At 38.4% G+C, this 24,218-nt stretch overlaps 1 protein-coding gene across 1 annotated transcript in view; it reads left to right on the top strand.

The window, feature by feature from the left end:
• RICTOR (RPTOR independent companion of MTOR complex 2) overlaps positions 1-24,218 on the top strand; it is an 82,305-nt gene that overhangs the window by 39,521 nt on the left and 18,566 nt on the right. Inside the window, exons 10-26 of the mRNA XM_033085183.1 lie at positions 1,031-1,098; positions 3,198-3,280; positions 3,903-3,990; positions 4,833-4,923; positions 5,067-5,133; positions 5,241-5,321; positions 7,461-7,561; positions 9,007-9,169; positions 9,568-9,669; positions 12,016-12,062; positions 16,669-16,804; positions 17,352-17,551; positions 18,520-18,646; positions 19,827-19,991; positions 20,436-20,512; positions 20,629-20,707; positions 21,545-21,654. Of these exons, the coding sequence (XP_032941074.1) occupies positions 1,031-1,098; positions 3,198-3,280; positions 3,903-3,990; positions 4,833-4,923; positions 5,067-5,133; positions 5,241-5,321; positions 7,461-7,561; positions 9,007-9,169; positions 9,568-9,669; positions 12,016-12,062; positions 16,669-16,804; positions 17,352-17,551; positions 18,520-18,646; positions 19,827-19,991; positions 20,436-20,512; positions 20,629-20,707; positions 21,545-21,654 (1,785 nt within the window). The remainder of the gene's footprint in view (positions 1-1,030; positions 1,099-3,197; positions 3,281-3,902; positions 3,991-4,832; positions 4,924-5,066; positions 5,134-5,240; positions 5,322-7,460; positions 7,562-9,006; positions 9,170-9,567; positions 9,670-12,015; positions 12,063-16,668; positions 16,805-17,351; positions 17,552-18,519; positions 18,647-19,826; positions 19,992-20,435; positions 20,513-20,628; positions 20,708-21,544; positions 21,655-24,218) is intronic.

Raw genomic sequence — 24,218 nt, 5'->3', positions numbered from 1 at the left:
AAATATTAGTTCCAATATTATTCCAGTATTAAATTTCTAGATGTTGAATACAGTGGGCTGGAGTGGAGTTTTTTAAAATACTGTTAAGCTTTTAAGATTTAAAAGGGCTTGTTTAGCCTAGAGAGGAGATGGTTGGGGGAATCCTCTGATGGATAGCAACCTTTTCACTAGCTGTGAAAATGCTTTCAAGATGATATAGCCAGGGCTCTTAAAGGTGGTGTAAGGTGGGAGAACAAGAACCAACAGAGACAAATTAAAGCAAGAAAGATTTCAACTTGATATAAGTGGCATGGGGGATGATTTCATATGAACCTGGTTAAGAGTTAGAGTAGGTTGTCTGGAGAGGTCCTGCTGTCTCCATTCTTGAGAGTTTCCAGCACCCAGCTGGATAAAGCCTTGAGTGTTTTTTGCAGATATTCCAAGCTGAATTACAGAAGCTTGTATGCCTCCTAAAGCTCTGGACGCTGTAAAAGGAGTGTGTGCTATACACTGCATTTGCTGAGTTCTTGTAGAGGGGTTGAACTAGATGGCCTTTAAGGTGCCTTCCAACCCAAACCCTTCTATATTCTATAATCTGGCCTAATCTGATAACTGATGACTTTTGGATCTCCTGAGATGGCTTCCAATTTGAATTATTCAGGATTTTTTAATTATCAAATGCGATTAGATGCTTAGGTCTGGGTAACTGAATACGGTCCAAATCTTTACTTCTCTGCTGTAGACTTAGTGTTCAGTGGAGGTGCAGAGTGATTAATCTGACACCTGTAGGTGTTTTTGATGTAATTCTCCTATGGAAGCTCCCCTAGAAAAGTAACAATAATTAAAAATTCTGTACCTTTTCTGTTTGTATATACATTGTGTAAATGCATATGTACACATATATGCATGTATAAAATATTCCTTTTACATTGGATTTTGTCACCCACCTCAGTTAACTAGCATTTAATAATACTACTGTAATAATAATACTCTAATACAGTTTATTTTGTAATTATTACCTGCATTGTGACATTTGTTGTTTTAACGGCAGAGAGGACAGAGAAGCACGATTCCTAGCTAGTAAAATGGGAATAGTGGCAGCATTTCGATCATGGGCAGGTAAGATTTATTTGTTTGAAACTGGATGATTGAAAGTGTCATTTTAATTTCTAGTATAAATGACACAGGACTTATCTCATTTGATATGTCTAATTACTATCAATACCTTCCTACAGAGCTACTTAGATGTGTTTTGATATTGTAAAATTGAAGGATGCAATAAATAGTTTACTTAGACTACTGATAAGGCGCAACTTTTCCTCTCCCTGTGTAAAATGCCCTATAAATTACATCTTGATGGTCATTCTTGAGATCTAATGGGTGAAAGGATGTTTAAAATAACATCATATCATAAGAATTTGCATTTGAGATGGTTCTGCCACTGTAAATGAAATATTTTTGTCTGTGTTAAGAGATACCAGCAAATACTTTACTTGCTTATACCAGCTACCATAGCTGAGGACAAGTTAGAAATGGACATAGCTTGCAATTTTTCATATAGAAGACATTTCTAAATCAAAAAAATACTTTTTTTCTAAATTTTACTAAATTCTTTCTCTGTGATATTGCAATATGTAAGATGAAGGTACTGCCTTGGGGATTACTGGTTTTTTTGTCAAGACACTTTCCTGCAAGTTTAAATCAGTTAATATAAACATTTAACAAATTTCGAGTGCAATTTTTCCAGGCTATACTTAGGCTTTTTTGTGACACTGTGTTATTTTTGAAGTTCTGAAAATGATCACTAAGCTTAATTTTAATATCTTGCTATCCTTCAAGTTTCTTGTGTGTTCTCACATGATTGAGGAGGAAACATGTGATGACTTTGAGGCTTCCATAGAACGGTTTCTGATAGGTGTGTTACTGCGTCTTCCTAGACTCAGGTCCTTAGATCTAAGAGCTGTTAGAATTCACCTGAAACTAAAAGGGAATGAATTACCGTAATTTATGACTATAAGACCCACTGGATTATAAGGCGCACCTCTGGGAGTCGGCAAATTTCGCGACTTTGTACAGTATATAAGGCACACCGGAGTATAAGGCGCACTTTTTTTTTGCAGCGAAGATCTGTGCCACGCGCAACAAAGTAACGAATTAGTAAGGGAGTCCCACAATCATGGAGTTTACTGGCAGGTGCTCGATTTGCAAACATTTTTCACAGATTGGTGTAACCTTTAAACACAGCCCCAGGTGCCCTCCCTGTGTGCGGGCCCCGGCACTCCTGCCCGCCCCTGGCTGGCGAGGTGGGGCTCAGGGCGGCCGCGACTTGCAGCTACCGCGATTCGGGGCAGCTCAGGGCTGCTGCGGCTTGGGGTGGCCGTGGCTCGCGGCTACCGTGGTTCGGGGCGGCTCAGGGCTGCTGCGGCTTGGGGTGGCCGTGGCTCGCGGCTACCGTGGTTCGGGGCGGCTCGAGGTGGCCACGACTCGCACCTTGGGGTTGCTGCAGTTCAGGGCGGCTCAGGGCTGCCACGGTTCGGGGCGGCGTGGAGCTGCCCGGTCCCTCCCTCCCTTCCTCACTGCACGGCTCCTGCTGGCCAGGGCTTGCCCGCGGCTGCCCGGTCCCTCCCTCCCCACACGGCTCCTGCCGGCCGCGGCCACCCACTTCCACCCCCTCCTCGCGACTCAACTCATGGCTCGCACTTCTGGGTTGGCAAATGTCGCAGCTTTGTCCAAATATAAGGCACACCGAGCTATAAGGCGCACTTCTGGGTTCGGACCAAAATTTTAGTCAGAAGGGTGCACCTTATAGTCATGAAATTACTGTAATTTATTAGGTTAAGATACAGCTTTTGTTTGAAATTCCTTACATTTCTGCTCAGTTGATGAAAACCTTTCAGGCTCAAGAGTTACTCATTATAGACAGTTTTATCCTTTTGTCGTTTCTTATGTTGTTTTCACAGATAACTTTTGAGTACTGTTCACAGTAGGAAGGACAAAAGTAGCCCAATTATTAAATGAGGATATAAAATTCTGAATATAAAGTTCTGTTAAATATTATTGGTTGGGAAGGGGATGATATTATAGAGATGAAAATGTTTATGATTAGTACTTTTTTTAATGTATGCTTGTTTTCAAACTGGAAATCTAATTTAACTATGTGTCTCTTGTCCTTTATTTTGTTGATGAGGGAGTATTATTATACATTTAATGTTTTCTAGGTATTATCAGCCTTTGCAAACCTGGAAATTCTGGGATTCAGTCTCTTATTGGGGTACTCTGTATACCAAATATGGAAATCCGGGTAGGTGGTGAATATTTAGTACTGATGTAGGAATAATATTTAATATTTTAATTAAGTTGTTCTTAACTTTTTAACAGTTTAATGGTTTAAATAAACACAGACTCCAGTTATGAGACAACTGTCCTTAAGTTTAACCCCCAAAGTTCAAGTCTGTAATTCTATTAAAAAATTTTTCTAAGGTTGGGCAGGACACCATGTATGTGTGACAAAATGGAGAAGAGAAAAGTACATAAATTAATTTTTATTCTATTGGCAAATCAAAGTGTGTTTACAATAGCTGCAGTTGCAAGTTTAAAGCATAATAATCAGGGTTGAAATCCAGGTAAATAAAAATGTTTCTTCACAAATTAAACTTACTAGATAAAAGTTGGTGGTTCTATTCTAAAAATCTGCAAATCAAGTAACCTGAACTACTGTATCATTCATAGTGACAATAAGGGACAATTCAAAAGTAAAAGAGCCCCATCCTCTCTTTTCCAGTTTATTTCACTTTGTGAAAAAAACACTGCAATAAATGCATCTGTGTTAACATTCTAGAAATCTCAAAAGTCAGTATTAATACTGAAAAAGGGACCATTTTGTAAATCTGTAAAATCCTGTTATGTTATGTTTTCTTTGGTAGCGAGGTCTGCTTGAAGTACTCTACGATATATTTCGCCTTCCTCTCCCTGTTATTGCAGAAGAATTTATTGAGGCACTTCTCAGTGTAGGTAGGTATTTAAAACAGTTCACATAAGAATTCTGTCTATTAAACTTCTATACAAATTTGAAACTTTTGCTGTTTCCTGTGTGTTGTCAATTGCCTTAGTGTTAATTGATTTATCGCTGAATATATTGGGTGCTCTGAAGTCCTGTTTAAAATTCTTTATCAACTGTTAAGTGTTATAAATTTGATGAAAGATCAGCTTAGTTAGGATTAAAAAAATACTAAGGTGAGCACTACAGATTAGACTTCTTTGAATTGTTAGGACTACTCAGAATACTACAGTATACAGTGAATACTACAGAAAAATTATTAGTCAGTCTTTTGTATATATTGTCTGTTAGCTGTCTCTGTTGTCCTTCGACTTCTGCTTTTTTGCGGGCAAGTGCATGCTTTTTCATGTCTTTAAATTTAACCAAGTTAGTATTTTACCTTTAGAATTATTCCTTTGTAAACCCAAGAGGATTCCCTACCTTTTTAAAATCTATGAGTAAATAAATCACTTTTTGTTGGAAACTTGCTACTTCTATATATGGATGCACCTTGTAACATTTTAGGTGCTAATGGTATTTTCTGTTACACATATTTAATGTGTTTATGGATTGGAAACATCATTGGTTTTGTTGACACTTAGATGAAATCTTTGTCCTGGCTTTCAAGGTACCCTTGCTTTGTCCAGGACTGTGGATTAGATGACTTGTTAGAGATCCCCTCTGGCAAAATTGTTTGTAATTTGAAACCACCTGAAATAATATTTGCGGACAAGGATTATTATTTACATACTGACTGTCCCTAAAATAATACTGTGAAAGCCAATAATCATAATTATCATTTGTCCATATTTTCTAGATCCAGGAAGGTTTCAAGACTGCTGGAGACTTTCTGATGGTTTTGTAGCTGCTGAGGCTAAAACTGTTCTACCGCATCGAGCCAGGTCAAGGTGAGGCTTTAATGAACTTAACTTAGTCTAAACCATTTTTCTTGTTTTGTTTTGTTGCAGTGTGGACAAAACATTTCTTGTTTTCTTGCAGGAACAGTAAGGAATGTCTTTCTAAATAGTTTCCATACTTTTTTTCTCTTCAGGCCTGATCTCATGGATAACTACTTGGCTTTAGTGCTTTCTGCTTTTATTACCAATGGACTTCTAGAGGTAACTAATGACCTTCAGTTTTAATAGATGCTTGCTCCTTTTATCCTGCAGGAGTTCAAGTAAGATGTTACTCATTAAATGTTGTAATATTTTTTTGGTTTTTTAAGGGTCTGGTTGAAGTGATCACAAGTAGCGATGACCATGTATCTGTCAGAGCAACTATACTTTTGGGAGAGCTTTTGCACATGGTAAATAGTACTCTTTATAACTACTTGTAAAAAGGTATTTACTATTATAGCATTAATTCGTATTCCAAGCTTGAAACGTGTAGTTTTCATCTGAATAGTGGATTCCTTTCAGGTTACATCTTCTGACACTTCATCTATTAAAACCAGTATTATTCAGTAGGAAGACTGCTAGGGGTTCTGCTCCAAGGCTATCTTGTAGCTCTGACTCTCACCAGAACAATTTCCTGTCATAGGATTTTTAAGCTGGAACTCTGCGAATGCACCCCTCAGTAACTGTATTTAGGAAAAGGACTGTTGCTAATTTTTCTTTTTCTTAGAATGATGGTCAGCAGTCCTCTGACAGTGTGTTTAGCTTTCTGCCTCACAGGGGAGACAGAATGAAAATTTTTTCTTATTCAGCTCGATGTGCTTTTGGTACTTGATGTTACTCATTCAGGCAACGCCATCTTGGTGGAGTGCTCCTGCTGCAGGGAAACTTCAGCTTCATTCCACTTCTGTGGACCTTTTGCAGTATCTTTTCTCTCTTAGACTAATCTTGTACTGAGATGATGATACTGTTTTCATAATCGCTCTAGTCTACATTTCAGCTTTTGCTTTTTATAATGTTGTATGTTATTTTTCTGTTTTCCTGAATACTTTTGAATGGGAGTGATTGTTAACTCACATTGTTGGAGTATGTTTAAAGCCCAGGTATTTTTTTATTTTCTGAAGAGATGATCTGTTAAAAAGATACTACTACTGTTTCTCAAAAACTGAAAAAAAACCTACCTTTTTATTTAGTGTTGAGAAATGTAAGTACAGTAATTTCACGATTACAAGCTGCACTGTTTTGACTAAAATTTTGCTCCCACACCGGAAATGTGGGTTACACTCAGGGGCGGCTAATATGTGAATAATTTTCTGACATTTACAACCCCGGAAGTGCAAACCGAGGTGCCAAGTCGAGCAACCTGCCAGTAAAACCCGGGATTGCGTGATTGTTACACATTGGTACTGTGTTGCGCCGCGGGTGGAGCCAGCTCCGTGCAGGCAGCGCAGAGGGCAGGGAAGGCGGGGTAGCTCTCTCCTTCAGGCAGCCCAGCCCAGGGGAGGCAGGGGGCTTCCTCCTGCTGGCCCCACGGCTCGCGGGGAGGCAAGGGGCTCCCGTGCCCTCCTGCCGCTACCACCGTGGGTGCGAGCGGGCTCCATCCCCTCCTGCGGTCACTGCCGTGGGTGCCAGCTGACTCCTTCCCCTCCTGCCACCGCGGGAGCGGGGTGGCTCCATCCCTGCCTCCCTCCACCGCCACAGGTGCCAGTGGGCTCCGTGCCCCCCTGCCACCACCGCGCAGCGCCGGGCCAGGGCGAGCGAGCCCAGCGGCGGCCAGCCCCGAGCGACCCCGCCGAGCGGCAGCGCTGAGCTGGGCCACCTGGCCCAAACCCGAACCCTCACGGCCTGAGCCGAGCCAGTAAACCCCGCCATGCCACAATTCTGTTACTGTTTGGCAGCTTTGTTGCACGCGGGTCCTCGCTGCAAACGACAGAGCGGCTTATAATTGGGTGCGGCTTGTGTATGGACAAAGAATGAAGTGTTTACCAACACCCGGAGAAGGAGCTTGTAGTTAGTCAGTGCGGCTTGTAATCGTGAAATTACTGTTATTTCTTTACCTTCTTGTTCTTTAGTTTCCAGAAATATTTGTGGTACTACATATGTTTATTAAAAGCAGTTAAATGTCCACTAAATTAGAATGTTATGCTAATTAATCAGGGTTTCTTGTACAGTAATGCTTTAGTAGAAATCATCAGTTTTAATTTGATTTCTGATTTTAGGGTGTTTTAGTACTTTTATGCACATGACATACGCACATCTGATGCTTTGCAGGTTTTTGCATGTTACAACTTAAACTCCAGGGGAAACAATATATACTATAAAACTCTGAAATTGTTTCAGGTTACTTTCTAGTGTAATTCACCTTGATTAGTTAGATCACAAGTTCAAAATGGTGTATATAATTATGGTCTGATAGTAAGTAGAAGTAATTTTGTTGTCATAAATTTGTGAAAATCTTATGGAAAGTGGTAGATTCTTTAAACATTGTCCCTAAAAAGATGGATGAAATTGTTGTAATAAGTTTTTCTAACTTTTACTGCGTTTTTTTGTAGGCAAACACAATTCTTCCTCATTCTCACAGCCATCACTTGCACTGCTTACCAACACTGATGAATATGGCAGCGTCCTTTGACATCATGAAAGAGAAAAGACTGTAAGAATTCTATGTTATATTTGAAAGCATAAAGTTCTGTCACAAAAAGCCATCTTATGGGTACTTTACACAATTGAAACTTACTAATGGAAGAAGTCCAAGTAATTTGATAAATTCACATCTTTAATATGTATTTCTTCAATTTGTGTTCTTAGTTACTTTTCTTTGTAGAAGACAAATTGAGTGTATTGAGGTTTTTTTCACCTGTAAAAATGTATTTGTTAATTTCTCTTGCCATTTCTGAGCTGTCTTGTCAGATCAGTATTCTGATCGATGTATCATAATGTTCTTTCATTTTGTTGTCAGTGATAAATTACAGCATTTTTTCAAACTGCTAGTGTGAAATGGTAAATACTGCCTGTAGAGTACTTCCTAAAAGTGTAGAGCTCTTCTGTTTTTTTGTTTTGAAGGTTTCATGTATACTAGTGAAAGATTTTGATGTGCAGTGACACCATTCCTTTTCAAAGAAAGGCATATCTGAAATTTCAGGAGAGAGTGTTTCACATGGCCAAAGTGGTGGGGTGAAAGAAGGGATAAAGAGCAGAAGACAGATGCTTATGCATTACCTGGAATTGTACTTTTTGGCATTTCTGGACACACATGATAGAGTAGTAAGAATACCCATTTCTGTTGAAAGAAAGTGATTTTTTTAGAAGATCTTTTGGGGATCTTGGTATTGGACAACATTCTGCCTGGTTTTACAGTCTGATAAACTGTAATCTCTGTCACAGATTAAACTTAAGTAATTTAGGTAAGTGACCAAATCCAAAGGTACTTTTTTGAAAATAAAATAAAAGCACTCTCCTACCCAACAATTTTTGTGTATGGGCAAGATAGACTTAACTCCTCTTTTTTTAGACTTCCTTATTTTTATTTGCTCAGTAGGTGGGGTTTCTTTCTGCTACCCCTGCTGTTTAATTAACTGGTTTTACTCTTGGCTGGCGGCTGTAGTTTGTGTTACTCCCTGTCTTTTCCCAGAAAACTGAAACATTCTGTCTATGAACTGTTTAGATAGAAGAGCAGGAAGTGTACTACTGATATCCCTGCCACCCTTGCAGGGTGGGGATGAGAATGTATGAGAGACACTTTGTTACTGTAAGTTGAAGCTAGCCCTCTCAACTACCAGTTTCGCTGCAGATGTTGATCTACTGTGACATCTCACAATGGGAATCAACTAAACTTTCCAATATTCTCTCTGAACTGTGACAGATACCACTAATAGCAGAGCAGCAGAAAAGTTATCAGTAAGGATAATGCTTCAGTGCTAGAAACTTGAAGAGATAGTTTTCTGTGTTTTGATATGAGACTGAGTCTTGCCGATGTATAAAAATGTGTCTCTAGAAAATAATTTGCTTCAGAATTGTTGGTGAGATCTTTCTTGAACTGTTTACTCAGTAGGCAGTGGTCCATTGACAAATAATTATTACAACGTTTTTTTCTATTAGGCGAGCAAGTGCAGCACTCAACTGCTTAAAACGTTTTCATGAGATGAAGAAAAGAGGCCCTAAACCTTACAGCCTCCATTTAGATCATATTATTCAGAAAGCAATCTCAACACATCAAAAAAGGGATCAGTACCGTGTGCAGAAAGACATCTTTATTTTAAAGGTATTACAAGAATTCATTTTTCAAACCTGAATTTGACACTGTGTTCTGGAGTCTTGGATCCCACCCCTCAGGGTTCACTCAATGTAATTCAGAATCATTTGTGTGATTCTATGTAGTACTTTCTTATCTCATTTGTCTTGTGGTTACTATGGATACTAAGTTGTATTTCTAGAAATTGAGGATTGAAAATCCAATAACTTTTAATGCTTTTTGTGACCAGTTATAATCTCTTACTTTTAGGTTCTTAATGCAATACTGTAACCAAAAAATCTACGTTTACAAAATTTTAAATGCACATCACTGTGAAAAACAGCCCTTTTAATGATTTTTACATGAGCGGTATTTCATGTTGCATGATGCAGAGAAGCCTGCTGTAATTTTTTATGTCTAAATTCCAGGATACAGAAGAAGCACTCATCATGAATCTTCGAGACAGCCAAGTTCTCAATCACAAAGAGAACCTGGACTGGAATTGGAATCTAATAGGAACCATACTGAAGGTGAGCTTATAAAGGCCATGATAGCATGTTGAAGAAATTGTTTGGGGAAGAAGTCTGTTTCACATGTGAACTTTGACTTTCTAATATGCATTCCAGAGTACATATAATGATTTGTTTTATTTCAGGAAATGAGAGTCTCCTGGGTTTGGTTAGTGCTGCTGTAGTCTCTTTATATACAGCTCTTAAACTGTATTCAAAAACACACAGTAGTGAAATTCAGAGATTCTCAAAGAAACATGTATTGAATGCTGTATGTCTTTATTGGTATAGAAATCAGCTTTATAGAATTAGGTATATTGTCTTTAAAGCTGCTAATACTTCAGACTACAGAGAGATACTGCTGTATTCAGATTCATGGCAGAATTTTTTAAAATAATGTGAGCTGAAGGTTATAGTAAGAGATGGGTTCTAGATCAAACTTCAGATGCTTTGATTGAACCACATATGGAAACTTCATTGAATGTTTTGCAAATACTTCTGTAGCATTAATTTAATTACACAATTAATTTATTTTTGCATCATAAAGGAAATACCTAATGGGATGAGAGTCTCTGTTTTAAATATAATTAAATATGTTTAATGCACAGATTTTAAGATACTACCTCTTTTTGTATACTTTGCTTGTCTAAGCAAACTTTCTGAGTACATAGTATAGTCTTCAAACCAGAATTGCTCCAAAATGTCATTCTGTGCATCAAAGCCATCCTTCAGCTGAGTAGCATTCTCTTACTGTCTTCTTTTCTGTGTTGTTACAAAGATGGTGAAAGTACAAAAAAGGATTAATGGTGACAGTCATAATCGAGACTATGTTGTTTTTTTGACAAAAAGAAAAGAAACTAAATATTTCTGTGCCTTTTTTTCAGGGACCGATAAAGTTGAAAGAGCAAGAATCTGTCTGGTATAAAGACCTGAATATGTATATGACAGTAGCTTTGCTCCACCAGATTTCACTGTTTACAGACTTTTTTACTGCCATTATAAGATTTACGGGGTTGCTAGATAACTATTATTAGTCATAGATACTTTTATCTTTGATTGCGTATTAAGGATATTATCAGACAACTGTTTTTCAGAATCTCACTGTTAATTAGTCTGTGTAGTATTTTGACAGTGGAAGCCTTATATAGTTGATCTCTAATGTGTTTTGGGTTTTTTTAAACTGAAATTTATGTCAAGCAGCCAGTTTCTCTGCCATCTCAGACCTCCCCAGCAATGTATTTTTAGTGTCCTGTTAAAGAGTTCCTAATGTCTGAAAACTGGGGACTTCTTTGTGAATGAGAAGTGTTGTGTGTTTTCTGACTTTCTCCTAACTTATTTCTGTTCCTGCTGGTGTTAACCAGCATAAACTGACATACTGTTGCCAGAGTGGTCGTCTTTAGTCCTCTAATGAGCAGGATCCAGATCCCAGTGTCTGAAATTTGTTATCTCATGTGGCTGCTCACCTACCCGTTGTCTGTTGCAACTTTTTGTCTGTGGAATATCAGTTCTCTAACCACCTCATTGTGTGCATCTCAGGTGGTACCTTACTGCCTTTTCCACTTGCTCAGCTTGCTGTCTAAGCTGCTGAAAGAGAGGCAAAAGTGTCAGCCTCCTCTGTATCTGGCACTGTTCCTTGGTGTAGTCAGTTTTACTAATCATTAACTAGTGCAGTGTGTGTCTTAATGCTGGAATACCAACTGGAAATGTAGAACTGTATCATGTAGATAGGAAGGAAGAATGTTTGATGCACTTTTTCCCATTCCTGACTAGAAGATACTCACTAGTAACAAGAGAAAGAAATCTGAAACCATAGACAACAGATTGCCATAAAAACAGGAAAATGTATTAAAGAAGGAATAGGTCCTGAAGAGAGTATTATTTTTCATGTGGTCCTTCTTAATGCATATCAGTAGGGGAGTTTAAATACCATTTTAATAAGCAGTGTTTAAGTAATCTGTGACAGAATAATGATTACTTTTAGACCAAATCCGATGAATATTCAAAACAGCAACCAAAAATTATTTATGTTATGGTTATCAAATTTTATGTTATTTGCAGAAAAGAAGCTAGGGAAAACTTTATTTTTCATCAGCTTCTCATAGTTTATTTGTTTTCATTAGAATTGTGGTCTTGCACATGTAGCATGTGACCAACATTACCTGTCGTCTAGGACAAAAATGAACAATTCTTGAAGCAGGCAGTGTGGGCTTTTCAATAAAATAATGTCTTTTTTAAGATACCACATTAGGGGCAAGAAAACTTTATAATTATTAGATAAATGAAACTGATAGAAATAAGTGAATTTTACTGACCAATCAAGGACTGATGTACAAGTTTCATATAATGCTATATTTGCTTTTTTTTTAGTGGCCAAATATAAATCTAAGGAACTACAAAGATGAACAATTGCACAGGTATGTAAAAATCACATAGACTTTCTTAATAAAGGCATTTAAAAAACTAGTTTTTACTATTGCAGTAAAATATTCCCTAGATATATCACGTTTCTAAAACTTAATCTATAGATAAGAAATTAAGATGTAAATTTGGGTAATTAAGTTTATTTGCTTTAAATAAGCAGGTGTTTAAGCTTCTTTTCTGTGCACAGGTACTTTATATATTTTGTCCCTTAGGGGTCATACCATCTTTGCAAATGCTAAATTTGATTTTAAACCTTAGGAATATTACTGCTTGATATTTCAAACAGTAGTGTTTTATGTCAGAGCTTGGAAAATTTTTAGAGTTAAGTCTGTAGTTGTACAATTTTTTAACTACAGCTTTCATCAAAAACCAAGAGGAAATTATTTCTAGTTGCTATTAAAGGCAAGAGAAACATGCATAATTAGGAAAAAAACCAACCAAACAAACAAAAATCCTCCAGTACAGTTCTGGTTCCTTTCATGTCTGTGGTCAATAAGGCAGTTTTATTACTTTTGTGCCTGTGTGGTCATAGTGTTACTAATTAGGTCTTGGATGTGCCTTTTAGCATGTGTTTCAGAAAGAAATTACATTATTTTGAAGACTAGGTCTGTATTTGTGGGAATGAAAAGCTACTTTCTGAATTGGGAGAAAACCCAAAAGATAGAATTTATGTGGAAAGGCTTTGTGGCACTGGTGTAAATTTTTACCAAAAGCAGGGTACTCATTTGAAATATTTGCAGCATAAGCAGTAGTCCCATTGTTATCATATCCATAAATTAATTTTGTTTTTCTTTTTTCTGGGTTTTCCTGAAACATTAATTGCCTATCTGTACTTCAGGATAGATGATTATTTTCCTAATCTTAAGGTTTATAACATTGCTTCTTTAACGCAGTGTCTATGGTTCTGACTGTGACACCAGCACACACCCCTCACCCTATCTATGTGGTACTGTGTTCTTGTTCCATGGTTTTGTGCTGCACTCAAGCATTGTTCAGTGCCTAAATAGTTTAATTCCAAGTAAATCGAGAAAATCTAGAATTGAATTGGTGTGAAGGTTCTATTATAGTTCATTGACCCTTTCTGCAGAATTGGGAGCTTAATGACTTTAAAATACTGTTGTTCCTGTTCAATTATAAGTAACTAGGCCCCAAATCTCTCTAGTTTCGCTGCTGGTGATAAAAAGTTTTCTGCCACTTTGTTTTTCAAGTGTAAATTACATTTATTTCTTCTTCCATAAATTGATCTTTTTTTTAATGTCAGTGTTGTTGTGATTATCTTACAGCTGTTAAGGTGAAATTCCAGATATTTTTTTAAAGATTCTTTAATTTCACAAAAATATAATTCATGCAGTGTATATATGCACAGGGGATCACAGAATGACAAAAAAGATCTCGAAGATCATTGAGTCCAACTGTTCACTGCTAAAGCATGTTTCCAAGTGCTGTGTCTATATATCGTTTAAATCCCCTTGGAAATAGTGACTCCAGCAATTACCTAGGCAGTTTAAATGCCTGACCACTCTTTGAGTCCAGAAATGTTTCCTAATATCCAATCAAGACTTCCTTTGGGGTGCCTTGAGGCCTTTTTCTCTCATTCTGTTTCTTGTCACCTGGGAGAAGAGACCATCCCCACCTGGATACAGCCTCCTGTCAGGGAGTTGTCAAGAGCTCTTAGGTGTCCTTGTCCCTCTTTTTCTCCAGGCTAAACACCCCCAATTCCCTTAGCTGCTCCTCATTGCGCTTGGGCTCTAGAATCTTCCCCAGTTCTGTTGCTCTTCTGTGGACTCACTCCAATGTCCTTTCTGTAGTGAGCGATCCTGGGGCCCCAAAACTGAACACATGCACATTGATAAACACACATACATGCTTAAATATATGCATAGATACGTACCTGTATAAATTTGTATATCAATATATACTTATTGCCAGTACTCGGAAATAAAATACAGTAATTTCACAAGTATAAGGCGCACCCTTTTGACTAAAATTTTGGTTCCAACCTGAAAGTGCGTCTTATACTCCAGAGCACCTTATATATGGACAAAGTTCGGAAATTTACCAACCCAGAAGTGCGGACCGTGAACTGAACCGCACGGGGCTCAGCGGGTGAGGGGGGGTGGGTTGTGACTCACGCGGGGCTTGGCGGGGCTTGGCACGTGTCCTGGTTTGGAGGACAGGTGTCTGCTAAGAAAGGCAGGAGCCTCTCTTTGAAGAAGGTAAACCCCCTCCCTGCAAATTATTATAATTTTGAAATTAAGGGGCTCTCAGGCAAAGATATAGGAATTAGGAATAACCGTTCTTTACTAGGAAAATTAAGATGGAAATACAGCACTACAAAGAAACAAACCCCAAACACTGGGTTACAATACAGGATGTGATCAGAGTATCTCTTCTATTACTGTCTGTTGTGACTAGGTGGGGCAGTGATCTTTATCTCTGTGGGAGGTACTCTGCTAATGGGCCATCCATTGAAACCAGTAGGGCATTGTTCTTTATCTCTGCACCCCTGTCCTCCCTCCAGGGAGTTATCTTCTGCTGATGGCCTACTGAGTCTCACTGATAAAATTACTTTATCCCATTGAGAGTTGCTCTACCCAGGGGGGAGAGCCAAGCCTTTCTTACGTAGATAAAAACTGAAATTCTAGGAAACCGCTATGCCCTTTCTCTGCTGGACTCTAGAAAAAAACAAGATTTCTCCACATCACTGCTAGACCTCTGGAAGGAAACTGCACCTTTTACAGGACCACTGCTTCAACTAAACCACATCTGTCACTGCAAGAAGACTACAGCCACTATTTAATCAAACTGCTACCAAGACCCTGCCTGACAGGGTGTCAGGTTGTACTCTGACTTTGTCAGGGTTTGCAGTTTGTTTTTTTGTAGTACTGTATTTCTATTTTAATTTCCCTAGTAAAGAACTGTTATTCCTAATTCCCATATCTTTGCCTGAGAGCCCCTTGATTTCAAAATTATAATAATTTGGAGGGAGGGGGTTTATATTCTCCATTTCGAAGAGAGGCTCCTGCCTTTCTTTGCAGACACCTGTCCTCCAAACTAAGACACAAAGTCAGAGCACAGCCTGACACCCCGTCAGGGTGACACCTGTCAGTCAGGGTGTTGGTAGCAGTCCCATTAAATGGTGGCTACAGTCTTCCTGCAGTGACAGATGTGGTTCAGTTGAAGCAGTGGTCTTGTAGAGGGATGCAGCCTCCCTGAAGGTCCAGCTTTGATATGGAAAAAAAGTCCGGTTTTCCTCTGGAGTCCAGGGAAAAGAGGGTGACTTGGTGTCCCAGAATTCCCGTTTTTTATCTAGGTAAGAAAGGCTTGGCTCTCCCCCCTGGCTGGAGCAACTTCCAATGGGATGCAGGAATTTTATCAGTCACACAGTGGGGCTCAGTAGACCATTAGCAGAAGATAACACCCTGGAGGAAGGATGGGGGGGTGCAAAGATAAAGAACAATGCCCTACTGGTTTCAATGGATGGCCCATTAGCAGAGTATCTCCCACAGAGATAAAGATCACTGCCCCACATGGTCACAACAGATGGTGATAGAATAGATACTTTGATCACATCCTGTATTGTAACCCAAGACAGCACGGCTGGTGCTATTGTTACTAATTGGTTACTTTGTTGTGCGAGGATCCTCACTGCAATAAAAAACTGCGCCTTATGCTCCGGTGCGCCTTATATATGGACAAAGTTCGGAGATTTGCCGACACCCGGAGGTGCACCTTATACTCCACTGTGCCTTATACTCGTGAAATTACTATACATTTCACTTGACAAAACTTAATTAAGCCCTCAGATTTCCTTTGTAATTGGTCCTGTGTTCGGAGTTAGAGGCAGTGGATTACTCTGACTTTTTCAAATATGAGTGCAGTTTTGTAATTAAGTTTTCTTAATGGCTGATGTATCTGATGGATGGAATATTTTGATGAAATATTTTGTCTTAAGGCACAAATGTCTGTCTGTTTTTTGGAGGATATGTGAGAGAAGTATTTTTGCTGAAGACTCATTCCAGTAATGCAAAACTCAAGCTACATTGGTTACTGTAATTTTTAAAAGTCTGAAAATGTGTTAGCAGTCACTGTGTTATGCTTCAGAAATGGTTAAGTGAGGTGTTTGGAAATAGTGTTGCTGTATAAATGAGACTTTTTCCTTTCCTAACAAGAAAATGTGTTTTTCCCAGTATCAGTAACTATAATAGCTGAAGAAAACTCAGGTCAAAAGTTTCTTTTCTGATCTGTTTGTTAGTCTAGATAGTGCCATCTTTGAAACTTGCCAGAGGATAAATTACAGGAATAAATTATGAGAATGAGAAGGAAGCTATAGCTTCTGAGGGCACAGAGATGTTAAGTTCCTTTGTTTGTATGAAGTCGTGGTATAGAAAAGCCTTTATAACACACAGTGCAGCAGCATCTATGAAATTGTGTCTGAATAGTTACTACTGTTACCTACTACTCTTTTGTTACATTTTTAAGACTTACTGCCAAGAAACCAAGTTAAGTATAATCCTTTTTTCTACTACCATAATTTTGTATTATGAGAGTGTCCTTATCATACTGAAAAATAGCCAATTCTGTTTTATTTTATTACAGGTTTGTAAGGAGATTGCTGTATTTTTACAAGCCTAGCAGTAAACTCTATGCTAACTTGGATCTGGACTATGCCAAGGCAAAGCAGCTCACTGTTGTTGGTTGTCAGTTTACCGAATTTCTTCTTGAATCAGAGGAGGTAAGAAATTTTCAGCTACAAGACTGGGAGTAGAATGAGTAATCTTTCTGAAAGCCACCTGGAAAAACCTTAATTTTTGGTAAAGACTTCTGAGATTTTGGGTGTTGAATCTAAAATCATAAGTGTAATTAAGAAATACAGTGTGAAATATTGAGGAAGATAAGTGAAGTTTTATTAAATAAGGTTTGTTAAATGCAACTTAGAACTTGAAGGATTTTTTTTATATTGTTTATGCTGTGTATAACCTTCCTTTTCTAAGTTCTTCTTTTGTGCTAAAGACTTATGCCTCAGGTCAGAGGAAAATGTCATTGAATAATACTTCGCCCTTTTCCTGGAAAGAGAGAAAAAGTCCTAAGATGTTTCCATGCTTAGTTCCTTTTATTTGCATTGAAACAACTTCTTTAGTCTGAATTATTTTCCAGCCTGCATTTCTGTTTTATGTCTGTGTTGTGTTTGTACATTTTAAGAAATTTAAAGTAATGAGTTTCAGTTGAGAAGAGACACATGTTTTGTTACTAACAGATGCTCTTGCTCTTTTTTATGCTAGGATGGACAAGGTTACCTGGAGGAATTGGTTAAAGATATTGTACTTTGGCTCAACTCTTCATCAGGCATGAAACCTGAACGTAGCCTTCAGAATAACGGATTACTAAATACCCTTAGCCAGCACTACTTCCTGTTTTTTGGTACTTTATCATGTCACCCTCATGGAGTGAAAATGCTTGAAAAATGTAACGTGTTTCAGTGGTGAGTACTTTTATTTGGTTTCAATTGTACTTACAGTTTAATAGTTATGCACATTTTAAACTGTGAAGGCCACCATCTGAAAAGCTGAAAACTTTATGGTTATTTTCATGTAGTTACAGGTAAAGGTCCTCTTTTTTTTTCCTAAGGTCTTCTAGTCTGTCATTACTAAACAGGTAGAGGCGATGATGGCATAAACAGCTTCCTTTTTCCTTTCACACCTATGTGACAGAGATGAGTGTCAGGAAGAATTGTAGTGTATTGAAAGATGCAGTATAGGTAGATAAAAAAACAAATAAAACTCTAAACACACAAACCATGAAAAGGTGGAGGGTACCATTTGTGTAATGTTGATGTATATTGCACTTAAAACTTCAGTTTTCGAGAGAAGTTCGGAAGGTCAAAATTTTGTTCAGTACAAATAAACTTAGCTTCCTTTGGAAATAAATTGGCTGGTGACTAGAACTAGTTTTATCAACATATGATAAACTTTAAATAAAAATACTTGTTTTAATGTACTCTGTTTTTTCTTTTATTGCTGATTTTGTTGATTATTAGAAAACAAGCTTTTTACTTGCTTCAAAAAATTTGATATACAACAAAATCTAGACTGTTAATGGGACTAACTTAATGACAAGCTTTATGCACAGTGTTTTACAATGAAAAATTGTTCACAGAGCTTCATGAGCATTAATTTTTATAATTACTAAGTATGATGACAGAATTTTTGCAGAACAGTTATAAAAGCTGATGGTTTGGGGTTTTTCCCTTGCCGATCAGTGCATTATTTCATCCCTATTTGACTTCATAGTTGTAACAAAGTTGCTCCATTTTATACAAGAATATACTTTGTATTCTGCATTTATAGTAATTAAACTGTAATTCAAACTACTTAAGATCAAATTATTGATGGTTCAAGTGACTTCAAACACTGGTTTTATTTTCATCTTCCTCCCCTTCCATGCCTCCAGTCTTCTTAATCTTTGTTCTCTGAAGAACCAAGATCACTTGTTAAAATTGACTGTTTCTAGTCTGGATTATAGCAGAGATGGATTGGCAAGAGTCATCCTTTCTAAAATCCTGACAGCAGCTACTGATGTAAGTTCAGTTCAGCTTTCTTTGTTATTGACCTCTACACACACGTTTTATTATTCAAGATGTATGACTTTATTTTTAAGCTATTATATATGAAAACGGTTCTTATTTTTGTATTCAGAGAAATTAAATTCCTACAAGTGTAGCTTTTGAATATGTTGTGAACTTCATACCCTGTATTGTATTTGTGTTCAAGAAATTAAGTCCTTCAAATAGAGCTTTCCCTCATGTATGGTGGGGGCTAAAGTCTTGATATGTATAACTACATGTAATGTGATTGTTTAGGTCAGTGGCATCTCAAATCAATTGCAAAGGCATTATTGTCACAAACAGAAATCTGTATTCCTAGCAGCACTAAGCATGTTAACCTTCTAGTACTAGATATGGTTCTGAGGTTACTCTCTGTGTTGGAGCTAAGTAGATGTTATAGCTGCTAGAATGAGGGCTTGGTTTAGAAACAGGCACTAGGATTTGTTCTTTTGAATCAAAGATAGTGAATGGGGATTAAAAAATATAGTTACATGGATTTGGGAGAAGAGACTCTTGACTTTTAAGGTAACATTGTTAGACAAGCAAGCACTGATGTCAGGGAGATAGATGACAACTAAGAAGTTGAAATATAACAAGGAAAGAATGTTCATTACTTCAAATGAAGTTGTCTGAACAGACAGAATGTGTTTTAGAGTAGATACAAGAAAGAAAAATGTAGGTACTAGCTTGAAATGTCTCACTGTATTTTGGAAGAGGAGGACATAAATTGAGGCTATTTCTCTGAGGCTGTCAAAGATATGATGATTCTTATGGATAAAGAGTGGAGTCTGAAAGTATTGAAGATAGTTGAGATTGAAGGACTGACTCACTGAAATATGAAGCTCCCTACTGACTATAATTTTTTAAATTGGCTTCTAAAATCTCTTCAAAAGACAATAATACAATAATAAAAGATACAAGATTGGAATTGGACACTTATGGTAACCAATTTAGTTATGATCTTAGATTCAATTTTCCCATTTGCTAAGATAGAAATACCTGTCTAATAAACTGTAAATTTAATAAATAAGGTGTGCATCACAGTTGCTTGCTGCAAAATACAATAATTGAAAGGTATTTTTAGAAGTTATAAATCATTAGTTGTGTTAGTTATTTTTCTTCCATTCAAGAAAACCTTTTCCTTACTTTGCAGAGCTGCAGATTGTATGCAACGAAACACTTACGAGTGTTGCTCAGAGCTAATGTAGAGTTCTTCAGCAACTGGGGGATTGAGTTACTGGTGACCCAGTTACATGATAAAAATAAAACTATTTCTTCTGAGGCGCTTGATATTCTAGATGAGGCATGTGAAGACAAGGTGAGCATCCCTTCTCTTTATCCTCTTTTTGGTGTGCTGCTCTTAAGCTCTTCCCCACCCCCTTCCCTAGTAGCAAGGTACAAATATGCAAGAACTTACTCATGGTTTCCTTTTTCAATTGTCATTGATGGACTTAAAATAGTTCATAAGACCCCTTTGAGGAAACTACTGCAATATTACTTACAAGAAAACACAGACTTCTGGATTATACCTGTTTTTAAATACGAATTGCAACTTATTTTGTTCATTATACTTCTTGTGAAGTAATTAGTATTTAATGACAGAAGATAGCTAAAATTGATAATATTAGAATTAAGTTGGCATTTGATACTTCTTGTATACCTTGATACTTGCTGCTTCATTGCAGGCAGAGTGTTGTAGTTATTGCAGTTTTCAGAATTACATAGTACTCGAATACTCTTTATGTGTTCTTACTTATTTTAGGCCAATCTTCATGCCCTTATCCAAATGAAACCAGCTCTTTCTCATCTTGGAGACAAGGGTTTGCTTCTACTCCTAAGGTAAATGTTGCATATGCTGTTTGACTTCGCACTGTGGAAACAAATAAGCATTCTTTTTATTCAAATTCTGTAAGTTATTTAAATTAAAATGTTAACTGTCTGATGGTTTTTTGCAGATTTCTGTCCATCCCAAAGGGGTTTTCATATCTGAATGAAAGAGGTTATGTAGCTAAACAGATGGAAAAGTGGCAAAAGGTAATGCTAAGAAGAAAATATTTGCTAGATAGTAGGAAGAATGGTGTAAATGTGCTAATTTAGAATAGAGATTCTTAAAGACAATTGCATTTTAGTGTACCTGTAAAGCTTATGCAAATGTATTTACTGCATGAGTGGCATAACGTTTTTTTGTAAAAGGCTGACAGACATTTACAGTTCCATAGCTTCTGTGTATATGTGTGCTTTTGATTTACCAAGACCTTTATATCATTTTGGTATTTCACCAAATATTTCAGGAGTATAGTGACTTTCTAAGAGTGCAAAGGAATGCTGCTTTTTGAGATACCTGTTACCTATGGTTGTTGTTGTTGGTAATTAAAGTTAAACCTAGAGCTTATGAAGACAAAATTGGCTGATGCTGTTAGGAAGTAAAGAGGAACACAAGATCATTAAGAAAACTTCATTATTGTCCTAACCTGAATAAAACTCTTTATATGTTATTTTGCTTTTGTAATTGATTGTAAGAGATTGAGCTCATTCCTGTTGGCAACCTTTTAGTAGTTTTAAGTGTCACTTCTCAAGGACTACTGAAATGCCTGATGATCTATTGAAATTATTTGATGTATCAGATGTGAAGTATTTCTTTCATCCTTTTTTTTACAAGTTTCATGAAATAATTATGAAATCCGTTGTTGACTCTGCAACTCACTATATGTGTGAAGTGCATTCATTTTCTTGAGCCCCACCTTCAGATCATAAAAGGATTCAGTCTTGCTTAAGGAACCTTCCTCAATTATTTCTTCCTTATAAAGTCTCATCCTATAACACCATAAATCATTAAATGTACTGTGTCCACCCTCATCTGTCTTCTTACAGGAATATAACTTAAAATATGTTGAACTGATTGAAGAACAACTTAATGAAGCACTTACAACATACCGCAAACCTGTTGATGGGGATAACTATGTTCGTCGGAGCAACCAAAGGTAAATTTGAGAAAATGTGTTTTGAGGCACAAGCTGGTGGGACTGATCAGGAGAGCTGTAAACTGAAGTGTATGAGGGAAAGGGATACCAACACGATTTCAGTTTATTCTGCTCCTGGAACTGTACATCAGCACAGTATGAGAAACACACAGGATGAACTGGATGCATTGCTTAGCTCCCAGAGTTTTAATTTGATTTTTTTCAGAGCTTTTATTTAATTAGAGTCATTTTATTAAGACTCACTGGATCGAGTCCCATGGCTGGAGTGCTGGAATGGAGGGCTACAGGCTTTTCAGGAGGGATGGGGAGATGAATGTGTTACCCTATATAAGGAAGAGGTTTGATTATACAGTTCTTACAGTTAGTGGTGATGTGGTTGAGAACCTCTGGGTGAGGACTAAGGGATGGAAAGCAAAGGAAGTGATGTAGTGGGTGTCTGCTACTGATTGCTCAGCCAGGATGTTAGTACTGATGAGTCATTGTAATTAGGAGAAACTTCTGGATCAGTAGCTCTTGTTCTTATGGACTTCCCGTGGAAGATTTCAACTTCCAGGCATCAATTGCAAATAAAGTAGTGCAATGACAAGCGGCTTTGGAAATTCTCTGTAGGAGAAAGTCTGTAGGATAAACCTTCTTTGCACAGATACTTAGTGAGTCAACTTGGAAAGATGCCCTCCTCAACTTGCTGTTTGTGAATATAGGGCTTGTGGGAGGTGTGATGGAGGGAGGTTCTCTAGGCCACAGTGATCATGGCATGGTTAAGTTTAAAATTTTCAGTGTAATGAGAAAAAGCACAGCAGAGTTCCTAACCAGGGCTTCAGGAGAGCTAACACAGGGAGCTACTTTAGCAGAGGACAGTTTTGAGGGCCAAGGAGTCCAGAAGTGCTAGTCCATCTTAAGGTGCTGTCTTTTAGAAGTACAAGAGTAGGCAATCTCATGGTGTTATAAGTCAAGCTAGTGGGGCAGAAGACCACCTTGGCTGAATAGGGAACTCCTTGTGGAGCTCAACAGGAAGACTCTTCACAGGAAGACTATAAAACTGTGATTCCTGTAGCAGGGAGAAGGCACAAAAGACCAAAACTCATTCAGGACTGAAAATGAGCAGTGTTCTGTCATACAACGAAAAAGAGGAGGTCTGAAGAAAACACTGAATCAATAATTCCTGAAGATGGTCACCTGACTTGCAGGGATGAAGAAAAAGCATGATGAATTAAAATTCTGTGGGTTTTTTGCCTCAGTCTTTAGCAATATTGATAGACCTTGGGCTGCCTGGTTCCCTGAGCAAGATGTCCACAGATGTGGAAACAGTGGCTTTCCATTTGTGGACACTAACATTGTAAGGGGCCATCTGTATCAGCTCAATGTTCTCCAGGTCATGGAGCCTGGTTCCCACCAGTCTGAGGGACTAGCCTCGTTAGTACTAGTACACCACTACTGAGGGAGCTAGCGGATACTGTGTCACGACCCATCTCTTTCTTATCTATCAAAAATCTTGTGAGTCTAGGGAAGTCTCTGCTGACTGGAATCTAGCCAGTTTATTCCAGTTTGCAAGAAGCACAAAAGGGAAGTCCCAGAGAAGTACAGACCTATTTCAGTTCCTGGAAAAGATTATACTAGGTATTGTTGACAGGCATTTGAAGAACAATGCAGTCACCAGGTGCAGTTAGCATGAGTTCACAAAGGGAAGGTTTTCTTTAACTCACTTGTTATCTTCTGTGATGAAGTCACCCATCTGTTGGGTGAAGGGAAAGTGGTGAATGTTGTTTTCCTGGATCTTGGCAAGATTTTTGATGCTGTCCTTCACAGTATCCTTCTGGACAAGTTGTCAAGCTGGACAGGCTGTGGGATGAGCAGGTTCCTGGTGTAGTGGATGAAGAACTGGCTGAGGGACTGAGCCCAAGGGCTTGTAGTGAATGGGAGAACATCTGGTTGGTGACTGGTCACACCAGTTCTATTCCTCAGGGCTCCCCTCCAGGACCAGTTCTGTATCAGCAGCCTGGATACCGGAGGTGAATGCGCCAGTAGCAATTTGCTGATGATCCAGACTGGGAGGTGCTGTGGATTCTTTTGAGGAGCAAGAGACCTTGCAGAGGAGCATAGATAGATTGGAGCACTGAGCCCTCTTAAATGGGGTGAAATTTGACAGGTCTAAATGCTGAATTCTGTGCCTGGGATGGAGTAACACGGGGCCCAGGGATAAAGTGGTAGAGGAGTGGCTGGACAGCTGCAGAGGGAGCTGGGGCTGGCTGGTGCTGGGCTCAGTGTGGGTCAGCAGAGCCCAGGCAGCCCCGAGGACAAGCCCCATCCCAGGGCACTGAGCACAGCACAGCCAATGGAGGGGATGGTCCTGCTGGGCTCAGCCTTGGGGCAGCCTCAGTGTGAGCCCTTCTGGGCCCCGCAGGTGGAGAAGGATGTGAAGGTTCTTCAGTGCATCTTGAGGAGGGGAACAAAGCTGGAGCCTCTTGTGAAGAGCAGCTGAAGTCTTTGGGCTTGCCCACTTTGGAGAAACAGAGGCTGAGCTGTGACCTCTCTGCTCTCCACAGCTCCATGAGGAGGGGAAGGGC

Source organism: Catharus ustulatus, chromosome Z (assembly GCF_009819885.2).
Source record: "Catharus ustulatus isolate bCatUst1 chromosome Z, bCatUst1.pri.v2, whole genome shotgun sequence".
NCBI lineage: Eukaryota > Metazoa > Chordata > Aves > Passeriformes > Turdidae > Catharus > Catharus ustulatus.
This window is presented reverse-complemented; position numbering and strand designations above follow the sequence as displayed.